Source organism: Acomys russatus, chromosome 3 (genome assembly GCF_903995435.1).
Source record: "Acomys russatus chromosome 3, mAcoRus1.1, whole genome shotgun sequence".
NCBI lineage: Eukaryota > Metazoa > Chordata > Mammalia > Rodentia > Muridae > Acomys > Acomys russatus.
In genome coordinates, this window is record NC_067139.1 from 85557257 (window position 1) to 85571817 (window position 14561).

At 42.2% G+C, this 14561-nt stretch overlaps 1 protein-coding gene across 1 annotated transcript in view; it reads left to right on the top strand.

The window, feature by feature from the left end:
• Positions 1–14421, top strand: part of Rnf17 (ring finger protein 17) — a 120844-nt gene extending 106423 nt beyond the window's left edge. The window contains exons 30-36 of the mRNA XM_051143378.1: positions 1321–1446; positions 4054–4110; positions 7356–7472; positions 9086–9254; positions 10567–10702; positions 12201–12390; positions 14113–14421. Coding sequence (XP_050999335.1) covers positions 1321–1446; positions 4054–4110; positions 7356–7472; positions 9086–9254; positions 10567–10702; positions 12201–12390; positions 14113–14421 — 1104 coding nt within the window. The remainder of the gene's footprint in view (positions 1–1320; positions 1447–4053; positions 4111–7355; positions 7473–9085; positions 9255–10566; positions 10703–12200; positions 12391–14112) is intronic.
• Positions 14422–14561: the final 140 nt, after the last annotated feature.

Below are 14561 nucleotides of genomic sequence, written 5' to 3' on the forward strand. Positions count from 1 at the left end.
AGTGGAGAAATCGTGAGTAGGATGCAAGAGTAGCCCTGGGAAGGATGCTAAGCAGTGAAGTAATATGGTTACTGCACAGCTGTCTGAGGCCTAATGTCATGAGAGATGAAAATGATTAGAAAATATCTCTGCATCCAAAAGCCACTGGATCATCCTACATAGGGAAGCTGGTAGGTTAGTACTATGAGTTCCTACCTAGCCACTCCAAGAATCCTGTCAAGTCATCTAATATAAGGTAAAAGTTAAAATGTTTTGCTTAGTCAGGTGGCTTTCTTTACAACTTAGCTTTCAGTAAAGCCACCACCTGGTTTTGCAGACTGAATGCTCAGTGGTCCTGAGCCCGCCCGCTGACCCCATGCCTTGCTCCTCTATGTTGATCCTCTAGCATTAGATCACTGAGAATTGCTACTGAGGCTGAACGAAGCAGTCCAAGCCATGCCTGTGGAGCCACAGTGACCTCTGCAGTATGCTAGGCAGATGAGGCCCGGTCAACAGGGAACTCTGCTATTAAGAGATGCAGCTAGGAAGAGGGTTCCATGTCACTATAGTGGTCAGGTGACATTTCAGTCCAAATTGTTAAGGTGTATCAGGACAGGGCATGCTGTTGCTAGGAGAAGGTACCAAGGACCCTGGTAGAAACAGAAGTGTTTGAAAGGAATGGCAGAGATACGGTTGTAAGGGCCTACAGGCACACAGGATCTGACACAAAATATGTTCTAGTATTTCCTTCTGGGTGCCTCATAGGGCTGGTTAGTAGGTAGCAGATGCAGACAGCTCTACCCAGAGACATTCCCCTTCCTCTGTGAGGATGTGTATTGGAGGAAGGGGGAACTGGTGGAAATGGAAAAGAATTACCAAAGAAATAGTCGAGCTTAACCAGCTGTGGACACACCGGTGCATGGCAGTTGTGAGCCGACCTTGTAGTCAGGGTTAAAGCCATTATTACAATTTCCCATTTGAGAGTGTTGATTCCTTCTCATTCCTGCCACTTTGGAAATTATTAGTTAAAATTAATATCTTTGCCTCTTAACCTGTCCTTAGTATAAATTAGTTAAAGATGATCTACCTGTAGTTTCTAGTTAGTAACTGTTAAATCTATATGGTACAGATATGCACACAGATTTGCATAAGTCAAAGAGTAGAATTCCTGCTTCATAATTGGCCAAAATGTCAAGAAAAAAATTGTTTGCAGTGAGTCACTACAGACTACTGTGTGGTTGTGCTACTGTCAGAAGCCTGGCTCCATATTTGCTAACTATAAAAGCCTGGGCCTGAGTAAAAGTCTTTACAGTAACAAGTCTTCATTATTGAATTTCATAGGAATTTCCTGAAGATCCATGGGGGAAATTGTCTGTTCATCTCTATTTTGATGGGATGTCACTTTCTCATTTTTTGGCCCATCATAAATGTTGTACTTTTGACCATTCTGAGGAAATATTTAAAGAAGTAAGTAAACTGTTTTCCTATAGATAATACATTTGATTCTAACTAAAATGCCACACTGCCTTACACCTCAAAGTCTTCTGATATGTCCCCTGTAGCTCAGGCTGGCATTAAAACCCTAATCCTTATTCTTCCTTTAAAAAATCCCTCCAGCTACTGGGATTACAGACAGATGCCACTACACTCAACTCAGGTCTGAAATATGACCTATGTACCTGACCTGTTATGGGGATCTAAGATGAGAATTTGCCAATTCTTTTATAAAAAATATAATTATGGTTTATATGTACTGAAAAACATTTTATTTACATTAAAGCTCTATTAATGCTTCTGTATCTTCTGCCCTAGTAAGGTGTCTTTATGTTAGCTGGTGTTGTTGAATTTGAATATGAGCTGCACTGTATAAAATCTGAATAGAATTTCATGCCAGTATCCACATAAAATGTGTCTCTTTACTTGAACTAGAAGCCAAATATTTCAAGATGAATATCCCTAATGCCAAAACCCAGAATATGGTGATCTCAAATTGAACATGCTTTTAGTGTCAAAAAAATACTGAGAATCAGCACTCAAGTTTTAGCTTGGCATGATGGAGCAGGCCTGTAATTCCAGCATTTGCAGGTAGAAACAGGAGTGCTCAGAAGACCAAGGTTATCCTTGAACTACATAGTCAGTTCAGGGTCAGCCTGGGCTACATGAGACCCTGACTCAGAAAATAAAATAGGATTTTAGTTTTTATTTTTAAAGTTTTTTTTTTTTAAGTTTATGGATGTCTTGCCTGCATATATGTCTGTGGACTATGTACATGCCTCGTGTCCCAGTGACATCATACCAAGGGTGTTAGACTGGAGTTACGAGTGCTAAGAATTGATCCCAGATCTTCTACCAGAGCAAGTGCTTTTAACCCTGGCCGTCTCTCCAGCCTCTAACTTGCTTTTAGGCACTGAAGATAGAACCTTTGGTCTCGTACATCCTGGCAGGTGTCCTACCCCTGGGCCTGCCTGGGAGTTCTCGTCTACTTTTGAAGACCGAGTCTGGCCATGCTAGCCTTCGCCTCACTCTGCAGGCTGCTCTTGAACCCTGGTACCACTTTCCGAAGTCAGCTAGCACTCACATCTTGGAGCATTTCAGATTATCCAGATTAGGAATGCTCAACCAATACTAGCATAACTAGCCCAAAATCTAAACAACTGCAAAATCTAATTTGTTCTGGGGTCAGATGTAAGGGGTATGAAGCCTTTGTAATTTGCTTCCCATTTGCCTTCTCATGGGGCGTTTAGAGCCATGCACTGCGTTTAGCTTCAGGAACACTTGTTCTGGTAGCCGGGAGTGTGTGTGGAGGTGGTGGTGTGAATGTGTTTGCGTGAGTGTATAAACATACGGTGTAGAAACCAGAGGACAAGTTGAGGTGTCCCCTGTCTGCTAGCCAGGAACTCAGCAAATGGCCAGCCTGACTGAGGAGGCCATCCACGCTGCCAATGTTGGATTACAAGTGCACATCCCCTCGGCTTCTGTACATGAATTCTCAGCACTAAACTCCAGTCCTCACACTTGGAGGGCATGCACTTTACCAGCGGGGCTGTCTTCCGAGCCCTGGTGATCCTGCTTTTAATGGTTTTGGTGTTTTATACTTCAAGGTGCTGAAAACCTTCAGAGAACTGTGCATAATAACAGATCACAAGATAATTGTCTACAATCACATTTCACTTGTTAAGGTTTTTTTTTTCCTTTCTTTTTAAATTTTAAATTGCATTTTATTTATTTTGGGTGCATGTATGTATACACACGGATTCTAATGTACATGTGTAGGGTCAGAGAACACTTTGAAGTTGGTTCTCTTCTTCCACCACATGGATTTCAGGAGTCAACCTCAGGGCCATTGGGCTTGGCAGCAGACGCCTTCACTGCCTGAGTCCTCGTATCCGCCTCCAGTATTATTAATATATTATTTGAGGAAATAGCAATTGCAAGCAAATACTGAGTTTTCTGCCAACAGAAAATTTCTTTCTTGTGCTGGGAATGAGGTGAGTGGCAGGGAGCTTGCCCCGCTTTAGTGAGATGGGTGGGTCTAAATAGCAAGTTCAGGCCAGCCAGCACGACACAGTGAGACCCTGTCTCAAAAAAATAAGAAGTAGGAAGCCCACTTCATCTCAGACAGAAGCTGTGATGTCACTTTGTGCCTCTAATCCTCACTACAACTGTTTCTTTAAAGCAGGGGCGGGGTGTGTGTGTGTGTGTGTGTGTGTGTGTGTGTGTGTGTGTGTGTGTGTGTGTGTGAGAGAGACAGAGAGAGAGAGAGAGAGAGAGAGAAAGAGAGAGAGAGAGAGAAATGCTGTTTATCACGCAGTGTTTATAGTTTAGTCTCTTCTAGTTGTGCTCTTACAGTAAATCACCACTGACATGTTCAGCAAAATTTTGGGGATTCTTGGAATTGGAATATAAGTAGAATATGTAAACAGTAGATATTCCTGTGTTAGTCTGACAAACTAAGTGAATGCCAGCATGGCTTTTGCAATCTAAGTTTTGTAAAGTACAAATATGCCTTAAAGCAATATTTTGTTAGTAGATAAAAGTAGGTTTTTACTGATGAACAATACCATATTATTTCAGAAACCAAGAGGTCAGAATGAAAAGTATGAAGATGAAAACTGGAAACTAAGATTTGAGGTAAGTTACAACTCAGATGTTATAGAAACTTTAATCAATAGAAAGCATCTGATACACAGCCAGCAAGATGGCATAGCTGACAAGGGGAACCCAGAACCCAAGTGATGAAATGAGAGACCTGACTCCTGTAACTTGTACCCTCTGGTACTTATTCATCACACATAATAAATAAAAAGTAACTTAAGAAAAAAATGAGATGGGCCTGCTGGGCATGGCAGAGGCAGTGGTGGCGCACACCTTTTATCCCAGCCTTTAATGGGGAGGCAGAGGTAAAACAGAGAAAGCCTGTCTCGAAAAACCAAATAAATAAATAAATAAATGAACAAAATAATTCTTTCTGTTATTATTATCTATATTCAAGTCCTTTTCAGATTTCACATTTTTTTTGTTGTATTTTATAAAACAGGATCTTGCAAGGTAGCCCAAGCTAGCAGAGATATCATTATGTAGCTTAAGCTGGCCTTACATTTATAGTCCTCCTGAGTGCTGAGTGCCAATGTGTACAACTTTCACTTTAGGATATTTTATTATTTTAATTGTGTGTGTGTCTCTGTATATGAGTTTGTGCTTAAAAGTGTAGGTGTCTCCAGAAGCCAGAAGAGAGAATTAATCCCTTAAAGCTGTAGTTATATACAGTTTGGAGCTACCTGATGTGGGCTTTGGGAACCACACTCAGTTACTGCAAGAACAGTAACACTGAACTGTAATAGCCAGTGGTGGTGGCGCACGCCTTTAATCCCAGCCCTGGGGAGTTTGAGGCCAGCTTGGTCTACAGATTGAGTTACAAGACAGCCAGAGCTGTTACACAGAGAAAACTTGTCTCAAAAAACAAAACAAACAAACAAACAAAAAAAACCATTGAGCCATCTTACCAGCCCTCCCTCCTCCACCCCTGGTTTCTTTCAGAGCTTTTAAATTTTGGTGAAATATGGTTTGGCCTTTCCTTTTTCTTTAGTGCTTTGTATGGGTTTTGATTCAGGAAGAGTTTTTCCTTGTTTGGTTTTAAGGCGTGGAGATTTTAGTGCCTCACAATTGTAAGGCAAACTATCACTGAACTATGCCCCAGGAAGAATTAGGCTTTCTTGGCACAATTTCATTTCTTTGGTTATAAAACATGAAGTGCTTCTTACTTTGTAAAATATAAAATTGCCAAATGGGTGTCACTTTTTGCAGAACTTTTCTATATTGCACCCCCTCCAGAAATATTAAACTAACAAAATAATCAACAAATTTTAATGTGATAGCTTTTTTATTTACATTTCTTTTTTTTTATTCACTTTATATCCCAACCACAGCCCCCTCCTTCCTCTCCTTCCAGACCCACCCACCTGCCCTGTTCCCACTCCCCCTCCTAAGAAAAAGGAGCCCTCCCTACTTCTTACCAGCCCACTGTGGCACATCAAGTCACATTAGGACTAAGAACATTCACTGAGGCCAGACAAGGCAGCCCAGCTAAGGGAAAGGGATCCACCAGCAGGCAACAGAGTCCATGCCAGAGGCAGCCCCACTCCACTTTCTAGGGGACCTACATGAAGCCCAAGCTGCCCATCCGCTGCATCTATGTTAGGAAGCCTAGGTGCAGTCCATGCATGCTCTAGAGCAATCTGGTGATAGCTCAGAACATTGGGAATAGTTCTACCTCAAGACCGAGCTATACCAGTCCTGGGCATATACCCAAAAGATGCTCCACCATTATCACAAGGACACTTGTTCAACTATGTTCATAGCAGCTTTATTCATAATAGCCAGAAAATAGAAACAACCCAGATGTCCTTCAGCCAAGGAATGGATAAAGAACCTGTTATATTTACACAACGGAATACCACTCAGCTATTAAAAACAAGGACATCATGAAATTTATAGGCAAATGGATGGATCTGGAAAAGATAATCCTGAGTGAGGTAACCCAGACCCAGAAAGACACACAGGGCACGTACTCAACTACAAGTGGACATTAGCCTTAAAGCACAGGATAACCAACCTACAGTCACAGACCCATAGAAGCTAAGTAACAAGGAGGGATCTAGGGAGGATGCTTGAATCCCTCAGAACGGGAGATAAAGTAGACATTGGAAGTGGAAGAAGAAAGATGACTACATTTCTAAAGAGGAAAATACTGCTGGTCTCTGTAGAAAACCTGCACCCACACCACGTACACTCCCACAATCCTCTTGTTTGGTTTTTATTTTGGGGGGTTTTTTGTTTGTTTGTTTGGGTTTTTGTTGTTTTGTTTTGTTTTTTGAGACAGGGTTTCACTGTGTTATCTTTGGCTGTCCTAGACATGCTTTGTAAACCAGGCTGGCCTCCAGCTCACAGAGATCAGCCTGCCTCTGCCTCCCGAGTGCTGGGATTAAAGGTGTGCGCCACCACAGCCTAGTCCTTTTGTTTGTATGTTTGTTTTTCCTTTATTCTTTTTTGGTTGGTTGGTTGGTTGGTTTGGTTTGGTTTTTTGAGACAGGGTTTCTCTGTGTAGCCTTGGCTGCCCTGGACTCACTCTGTAGACCAGGCTGGCCTTGAACTCACAGTGATCCGCCTGCCTCTGCCTCCCGAGTGCTGGGATTAAAGGCATGTGACACCACTGCCTGGCTCTTTCCTTTATTCTTTATAGAACTTAAGAACCTACTTATCCTCTCAGTGACTTTAACTTATCTCTTTGAGTATTTCATGTGTTATTTTATGTAGTAACTATTTGTTTAAAAAGCAAGTAAATAATACAGAATAAGGGGGCCAACATGGATACACAGTCCTTGAAGGTATAGGCAGGCTGATCTCTGGGGATTCCAGGCCGTCGGGGGTGTGTGTGCGTGTGCGCGTGCGTGCGTGTGTCTGCGCGCCGTGTGTCTGCGCGCCGTGTATGTGCCATGTGTCTGCGCGCCGTGTGTGTGTGTGTGTGTGTGTGTCTGCGCACACGCATGCGTGTGCAATTCACTCTGTACTTTACACCCAGCACCACTCTTAATAAGTGGCACTAACTGTTGAGCACTTGTCTGCAATATTCCATGACTCCACTGTGGATATGCATCCATGGACACAGATGCTTTTGTTTGCATAAATCCTTTTTATTAATTGAGGAATAAAAGAATGCTGCAGATCATGAGTCATCCTACTTGCTGCTTAGACCTGTTTGTGGTATTCCGTACACAGAAGAGCTTGGTTCCTAGTAAACCATAAGGAAGTTTCATGTTAATTCTTGTGATTGCTATTCTGAAACTTAATTTTGTGTGTGTGTGTGTGTGTTGTTTTAGGAGTTGCTTTTGCCTGAAATGGAGGCTCCCGTTTTACCACCATATCTGTCTTCACTTCTGCCTCCACCAGAGGAGCTGTATGCTGTGCAAGTAAAGCATATCGTCTCACCTGATGAAGTACGTGCCAGGCCAGCTGTGAGACAACGCTTAGGGACAGTGCGGGTGTCTCAGTCTCATACACTTGTCTCAGTTCCATCTTCTACCTATAAACAATGGGAATAGGTGGCCTCTACTTAGCCCCATTCTGTTAGGTCTTAAGATATTTGTTGATTCTTCAGGATACTGGTGTTTGTTAAACACCTGCTGCTTTCCCAGAGTATGTTCATATGGATTTTTAAGGTTTTTTAAAGTTTAGATGCATTCAGTGTTAACAGTTCTTGCCTGTGTGTATGTATGTGTACCCCATGCATTCCTCATGCCTGTGGAAGCCAGAAGAGGCCCATCAGGTCCCCTGGAATTGGAGTTAGATAAGGTTTTAAATTATTGTTTTGTGGGTGCTAGGAATAGAACCTAGGTCCTCTGCAAAAGCAACAACTGCTCTAAACCACTGAGTCATCTCTCCAGCCCCAAATGTGTAACCCAAGTGAGCATTTTAAAGTGCGTCTTTCTCCCCCTGTGAATATTGAATATGTCACTCATGTTTTTCCCTGTTCCATGATTTTCTGAGCTTCTTAAAACATCTTACATTGACCTATTTATGGCATTTGGCTGTCTTCCTCTCTAAAAGATAAGTTCATTAAAATGGAGGTTTAATCTCTTCTCCATTATATCTTCAGAACCTAAAAGAATGCATGATAAATAATAGTCATTTAGCAACTATTGATTGCATAAATTCACTAAAGAAAACTTAATGTCCCCAGCTGACAACAAGGTGGGAAATGGCAAGTAGCACTGGCGTCCCCTTGCCTTTACAGTCAAGCGAAGGGTTTGTGGCTTAATGTCATAGCTTGTATAACTACCATTAGGTTGTATAATGTTTATATTATTTTTTGCTCTATGACAAATTACTCCAAATTTAGCAGCTTAAATCAATATATATGGAGACTGGCAAGATGGCTAAGTGTATAAAGGTGCTTGTCTGACAGTCTGAGTTTAGTCCCCAGAACCCACATAGTAGAAGGAGAAAACTGACTCACACAAGTTGTCCTCTGACTTCTATACGTGGGCTCTGGTACTGTGTGCCTCTCCCACAATATAAATACATGTACAGTAATTTAATTAAAAGTGCATGAGGGTAAAAAAACAAATAGTTGCTTAATTAAGTCTGTCTCAAGATCTCATGATGCTGCAGCCAAGATTTTGATGGTAACTATAGACTCTGCTTCCAAAGAGTCACATTGCCAGGCATGGTGAAACATGCCTGTAATTCAAACTCAGGTGGCAGACGATTAGTAGTTGAGGCCAGGATATACATAACACCTGTCTAAGAACAAGTAAATATTCATATGACATGTCCAGAAGGCTCAGTGCTAGCTCTAGGACCCTTTCAGGGGACTGCTACAAGATTTGTACTTCCTGAAACACGCCCATCTCTACAGCCAGCCACACCCCTACTTCAGTGTGGTCTCCCGGCTACAAGATGAGTTTGGCAGGACACAGAGGCACTGCATGGGGACAAGTCACAGGAGCCAGGGTCCCTCAGTCCTGGCTGGAGGCCACCTGTGAGTGAGTTGTAGAATTACAGACTCTGCAAAGTGTGTTTGCCTTCTCTCCTTCCCACTCCCTTGTAGGTGTATATTTGCCTTGATTCTGTAGAAAGCTGTACTCAGTTTAACCATCATGGTGACATGGATGACAGCGGAATCAGCTGGGAATCAGAGTCTGAGAGCCTGGAGGAAGCACTGCAGAGACTTAACAGGAATGTAGAGGCCTTTCCTCCACTGACAGACTTTAGCTCAGGTGTGTTTGTTCTGAGTGCCCGGGGTCTTGGTGAGACTTGCCTTTCATGCGACACGCCAGGGAGATGGGTGGGTTATTTATCATGTTAACTGGTCGTTCTCCTCCTCAGCATCACACGTATGATCTCTAAATTCCAAAAACACACATTTTCTAGATGAGGAGTGACCCAAATGAGTTACGTAACTTAGCACTCCTCTGGGGACAGTTTACGAGTCAGGCAAGTTGGAAATTGAGGGTAGTCGCAGAAGGATGGTTGTTTTTAAGTGTGAGGCTTCACCGCCAGCTCAGATTGTGAACGCTGCCTTCCAGACTACAGTGGTATGAATCACCGGAAATGACTTTGGGGTGGGTTTACCAGGATAGATTAAAATTCTTACAGCTTTCTTTCCAAACTATTCCTCACATCCTCACTAAATGCCCATGATTCTCTTCGAAGGAAAATGTACCCACTTGCTGTTGGCAACCCCTGGATACCAAGAGTGGCTGCACATTTTCCTGTGTGGGGCATAGAGCTGTCTCTATTATTGGTCTGTTGTATATCAGAGTATGTTTAAGCAAAGGAAAAATATATCAGCAGAACTTCTTGCCTGGTTTAATAGCCTTCTGATAGGCCGTAACTTGTTTTGGCTGATTACAGCTCACAGTTCCTGTTGCTTGGAATATTCTTCCTCAGACTGGCTGTCACAGCCAAGGTCTCTTGCTCAGGTCTCCTTTATCAGAGGCCTTCTCCTGCCTCTCCCAGCATGTAGCAGTGTCCCCTCCTCCTCACCACTTTACAGAAGCAGTGTGAGCATGTCCACTCAGGAGCGTCAGCAGCAATTGGAAGGGCACTGTGCAATTGGTCTCACAGTTACCAACTGAGTGTAAGAGTATCTCAGCAGGTGGGTTTTGTGTAGACACACTTTACAGTCCAGAAGGAAAAAAATTCTTCCTCATTCATTCCTCCAGGGGAGTCACAGTCCAGCATAATGTAATTTCTGTATCTGAGCATACATAGTTTGTTCATTCATAGCTACTTTATGCCTGAGGTTGTTTTTCTTTTCTTGGCAATGTGGCCTCACCTGTCTGGAAGCGGGACTCTGAGGATGGGCAAGCGCTTTTCTTCAGAACGTAACCGTAGGCATTAGTAAGAAAGCTAGGTAAAGTGCAGGCAGAAAAAGAGAAGCCACCACAGTGCTCAGTTCTGGGCAGTGACCGTATGGCTACTTTTTTTTTTTTTTTTTTTTTTTTTTTTTTGTACTTTTTATATTAAAATTTTTGGAAGAAAATCAGTAACAATTCCATCATTTGTTCTCCTTTACTGTCTTTCCAGAAATGCCTTGCCTCGCTGAATATGCTGATGGTTTGTGGTACAGAGCCAAGATTGTTTCCATTAAAGAATTTAATCCTTTGTCTATCCTGGTACTGTTTGTTGATTATGGGTCCACAGAGAAGCTGACAATAAACAGGTAAAGTTGAATAAGGTGCTTTTTAAAAAGCATATTTGTGTGTGGTATGGTTATGTAGGGAGCATGTGCTTACGCAGAGGTCAAAGGTCAATATTGGTGTCTTCTATTACTCTCCACCTTGCTTTTTCAGACAGAATCTCTAACTGAACCTGCTGTCCATTTTAACTAGATTGGCTGGACAGCAAGCACAGGATCAGACTGTAGTCGTCCTGCTTGCACGGCAGGCACTTTACTCTCGGAGCCTTCTCCCCAGTCCTTAGTAAAGGTTCTTTGTTTTTTCTGGGATGGGAAGATAATTAGAACTATTTATTGGGAAGATTTTTTTGGGGGGGAGGACAGGAGGGGAGGCTTGATTTGTTGGTTGATTTTTTTTTTTTTTTTTTTTTGGTTTCTGAAACAGAGTTTCTCTGTGTAGCCTTTGCTGTCCTGGTACTTGCTCTGTAGACCAAGCTGGCCTTGAACTCACAGAAATACACATATCTCTGCCTCCTGAGTGCTGGGATTACAAGCGTGTGCCACTACCACCTCATTTTAAAAGAAAAAAAATATTTTAAAAGTTTATAAGATTAGGAATTTCTTCTTTGTGCCAATAATTTATGAAAATGTCTTACATTCTAAGAGACTGGAGATTTTACAGGACCTCACAGCCAGAATTATCATACACCTTAAAGCCATTTAAGACTTGAGACTGCTCCAGGTACAGTGCACACACCTGTGGTCCCAACGCTCAGGGAGGTAGAGGCAGGTGGATCTCTGCAAGTGCAGGACTTGTGACAGCTATTTGACCATATACTCAACTGCTTGTTTAACCTGCCTTTAAGAGAACAAAACAGCAACCAACCTTCCTTGCCTGGGGTTTTCCATGTAGTCGGCTTTTACAATCTAAGTTAATGCATAGCTTAAATCTTTTTAAAATATATTTTATTAACTTATTCATATTACATCTCAATTGTTATCCCATCCCTTGTATCCTCCCATTCCTCCCTCCTTCCCATTTTCCGCTTACTCCCTTCCCCTATGACTGTGACTAAGGGCGGCCTCCTCCCCCTGTATATGATAATAGGGTATCAAGTCTCAGTAGCCTGCTATCCTTCCTTTAATCTTAAATTGTGTTTGCTTCCATGTGCTATGATAGGTCATTTGTTGAGAGCAACTTACAGCTGTTGCTTTATTTAGCACTGTTCGTTATCTGTGCCAGTTGGTGTCAGTTAAGTTTCATCCCTCATAAAACTGTTAAAGATGTCTATAAAGTACCCTGAGACCCTGTTTTCAGTCATGTGGGGTATATACCAGAGATGGGATTGCTGGGCCACACTCTTATTTTTACTCTCTAAGGAACTCCCACATATAGTTCTCCACAGCAACTGGACCATTGCACATCACTGACAGTGCCCAAGGGATTCAGCTTTTCTGACGTTTCTTGGCTATGCACTTGCTGTCATTTGCCAAATCCAGTATCATGAAACTTTTCTCCTGTTTTCAATCTCTTTTGTAACAGACTACGTCAGATTCCTGTTCAGCTTATGCAATACCCAGCCCAAGCCATAAAGGTTCTCTTGGCAGGGTTTAAACCTCCCTTAAGTGACTCAGAAAAGGCAAGAATACCATACTGTCCCAAGTGGAGCATGGAAGCATTATGGACTATGATAGACTGTCTCCAGGGAAAACAACTTTATGCTTCCTCTGTGGTAAGTATGTCTTAGCCAAATTATTTTGAAGCTGTTTCCATAAACCCTATTAACTTTGTAAAGTGTTTTGCTTCTGCTTAAGAAATACTAGTTAAAGCGTTTAAAGCTACATAGACTGTATCAGTTAAGGCTAGTTAAAATATTTTTATGTGGAGCTTGGGATGGAACTCTACTAGCTGCCATAAGTTAGTAGAGCACTTGCCTTCACAGGTGTAGGTGATGGTCACCTGTGATCCACCATTCAGGACATGCAAGCAGGTGGGTCAGAAGTTCAAGGTCATCACCCTGGGCCCTGTCAAATCCATCAAAGGAAAATTTAGTCTTAAAAAACTTCATTATCCTAAAGGGATACATAAGGATTAATATAAAATAATAAAGATGCATATCCTATCATTAAAGAACTTCCAAGTTAATGAAAAACAAACATGCATACCACTAATTAATTTGAGGTAGAATCAAAGTACAGTAGAGGTATAGATAACTTTGTAGGCTGGGAAGAAATGTAAGAAATGACTGTTTGCATCCGAAGAGATGTGGAAAGGTGTTCAAGAAACTTCTTAGTAGACATTCAAGTAATTCACTAAGTAGGAGGTCCAGAAAGTGTTACACAAGCTGTGTCCTGAAAGCTGGGGAGCTATAGTCAGAGAAGCCTGAACTGCAAGGTGGCTAGATCTATAGCAGAGCTCCAGGTCGGAACTGGAGAAACGGCTCAAGGGCTAGGAGCACGCACTTGCTGCTCTTGCAGAGGAGCCCAGGTTTGGTTCCCAGTGGCTCATAACAGCCCACCCCAGTTCCTGGGGTTCAGATACTCTCTTCTGAGCTTGCTAGCACTGTATACACATTGTGAACTTAGATACGTGAAGGCAAAGCACTCACATAGGTTAGTTCTAAAGATTTTTTAAAAGATTTTAAGTTTAGCATATCACACAGTAGTAGCCCACAGGCAAGCAAGAACCTTGTTTTGTTTTTGCATAGTGTTCTAGAACTGGTCATTTTTTATCCTTACAGGCACGTGCACAATTTGTTTCTGTGATCTGGCTCAATATTATAAAACCCAGGACTCCCAGACCTCCTCCTTGACACAGCCTGAGTAGGGAGGGTGATGTATAAGGCTGAGTTACCCTTGGTCTTTAGGACTGGTGTTCAGGCCCGACTGCGTTCTCTGCCAGGTGCTAGGACAAAGAATCCTGTATACTGCCTTCCACAGAACCAGATAAGGCTATTATGACTAGAAAATGCTTTTGGAAAACTGTTGTATATTGTGCACTAGCATGTACATAGTTCATGAAGGGTGTTTTAAAGAAGTCAGTGAAAACACAGACAGGCCAAGTATTTATTACAAATATATATATTTCTTTACCTCTATGAGTAACAGCCAAATTTTATTTTATGCATAGCAGATCCAGTGTGTGGTATATAGAATGTGAAGCAGAGCCTTGGGCTTTCATTAGCTTTAATAGAGGAGACTAGAAGGAAACCAAGATGCCTTCTGAAGGCAAAGGCAGAGGCAGAGAGTGAATTAGTCTTGCACCTTCCTCCAGCGACAGCGACAGACGGAGGACGGAAAGGACAGCAAAGACAGATTGTGTTTTGGGTGTTTGTTTGTTTTGTGATCATCTTCTTCTGCCTCCGGTTAGGATTACAGGTGTGTTACCACCACGTTATAAGTGTGTACCCCAGTTACATTATTATCTTGTTGATAACTGTATCTTTCCATCTTAGGCTCAGGAACCAGAACAAATAGTGACATTATATGAAAGTGAACAGTACCCAGTTCATATGTCCTTGGTAGAAGTGGGGCTTGCAGATGAAGATGAACGATGTAAGTGTGCTCATCCGTGGTTGCCGGGTGAGTCAGCCCACGCGAGCCTGTACATGACTGCTGTGGCAGAGGTGAATGTTAAATGGCTTATAAAAGCATCTGAGTCTCATTTCTCAAAAGATGAAGTTCTACAAGAACTCTTGCAGATTTTGTTGCCTGATAACTTTCTGCCTCTTGAACACCATTATCAACAACCCTTGTATTTGTAAAGACAGTCGGGAATGGCTGTCATGACTGTCCTAGTACTGATGGGTGGGGCAAGCAGGACACAGTTTAATTCCCGAGTAGCAGGCAGGCAGAACCACTGAGACCCAACCAACTAACCAGCTAGAATTGAATAAAGCATCAA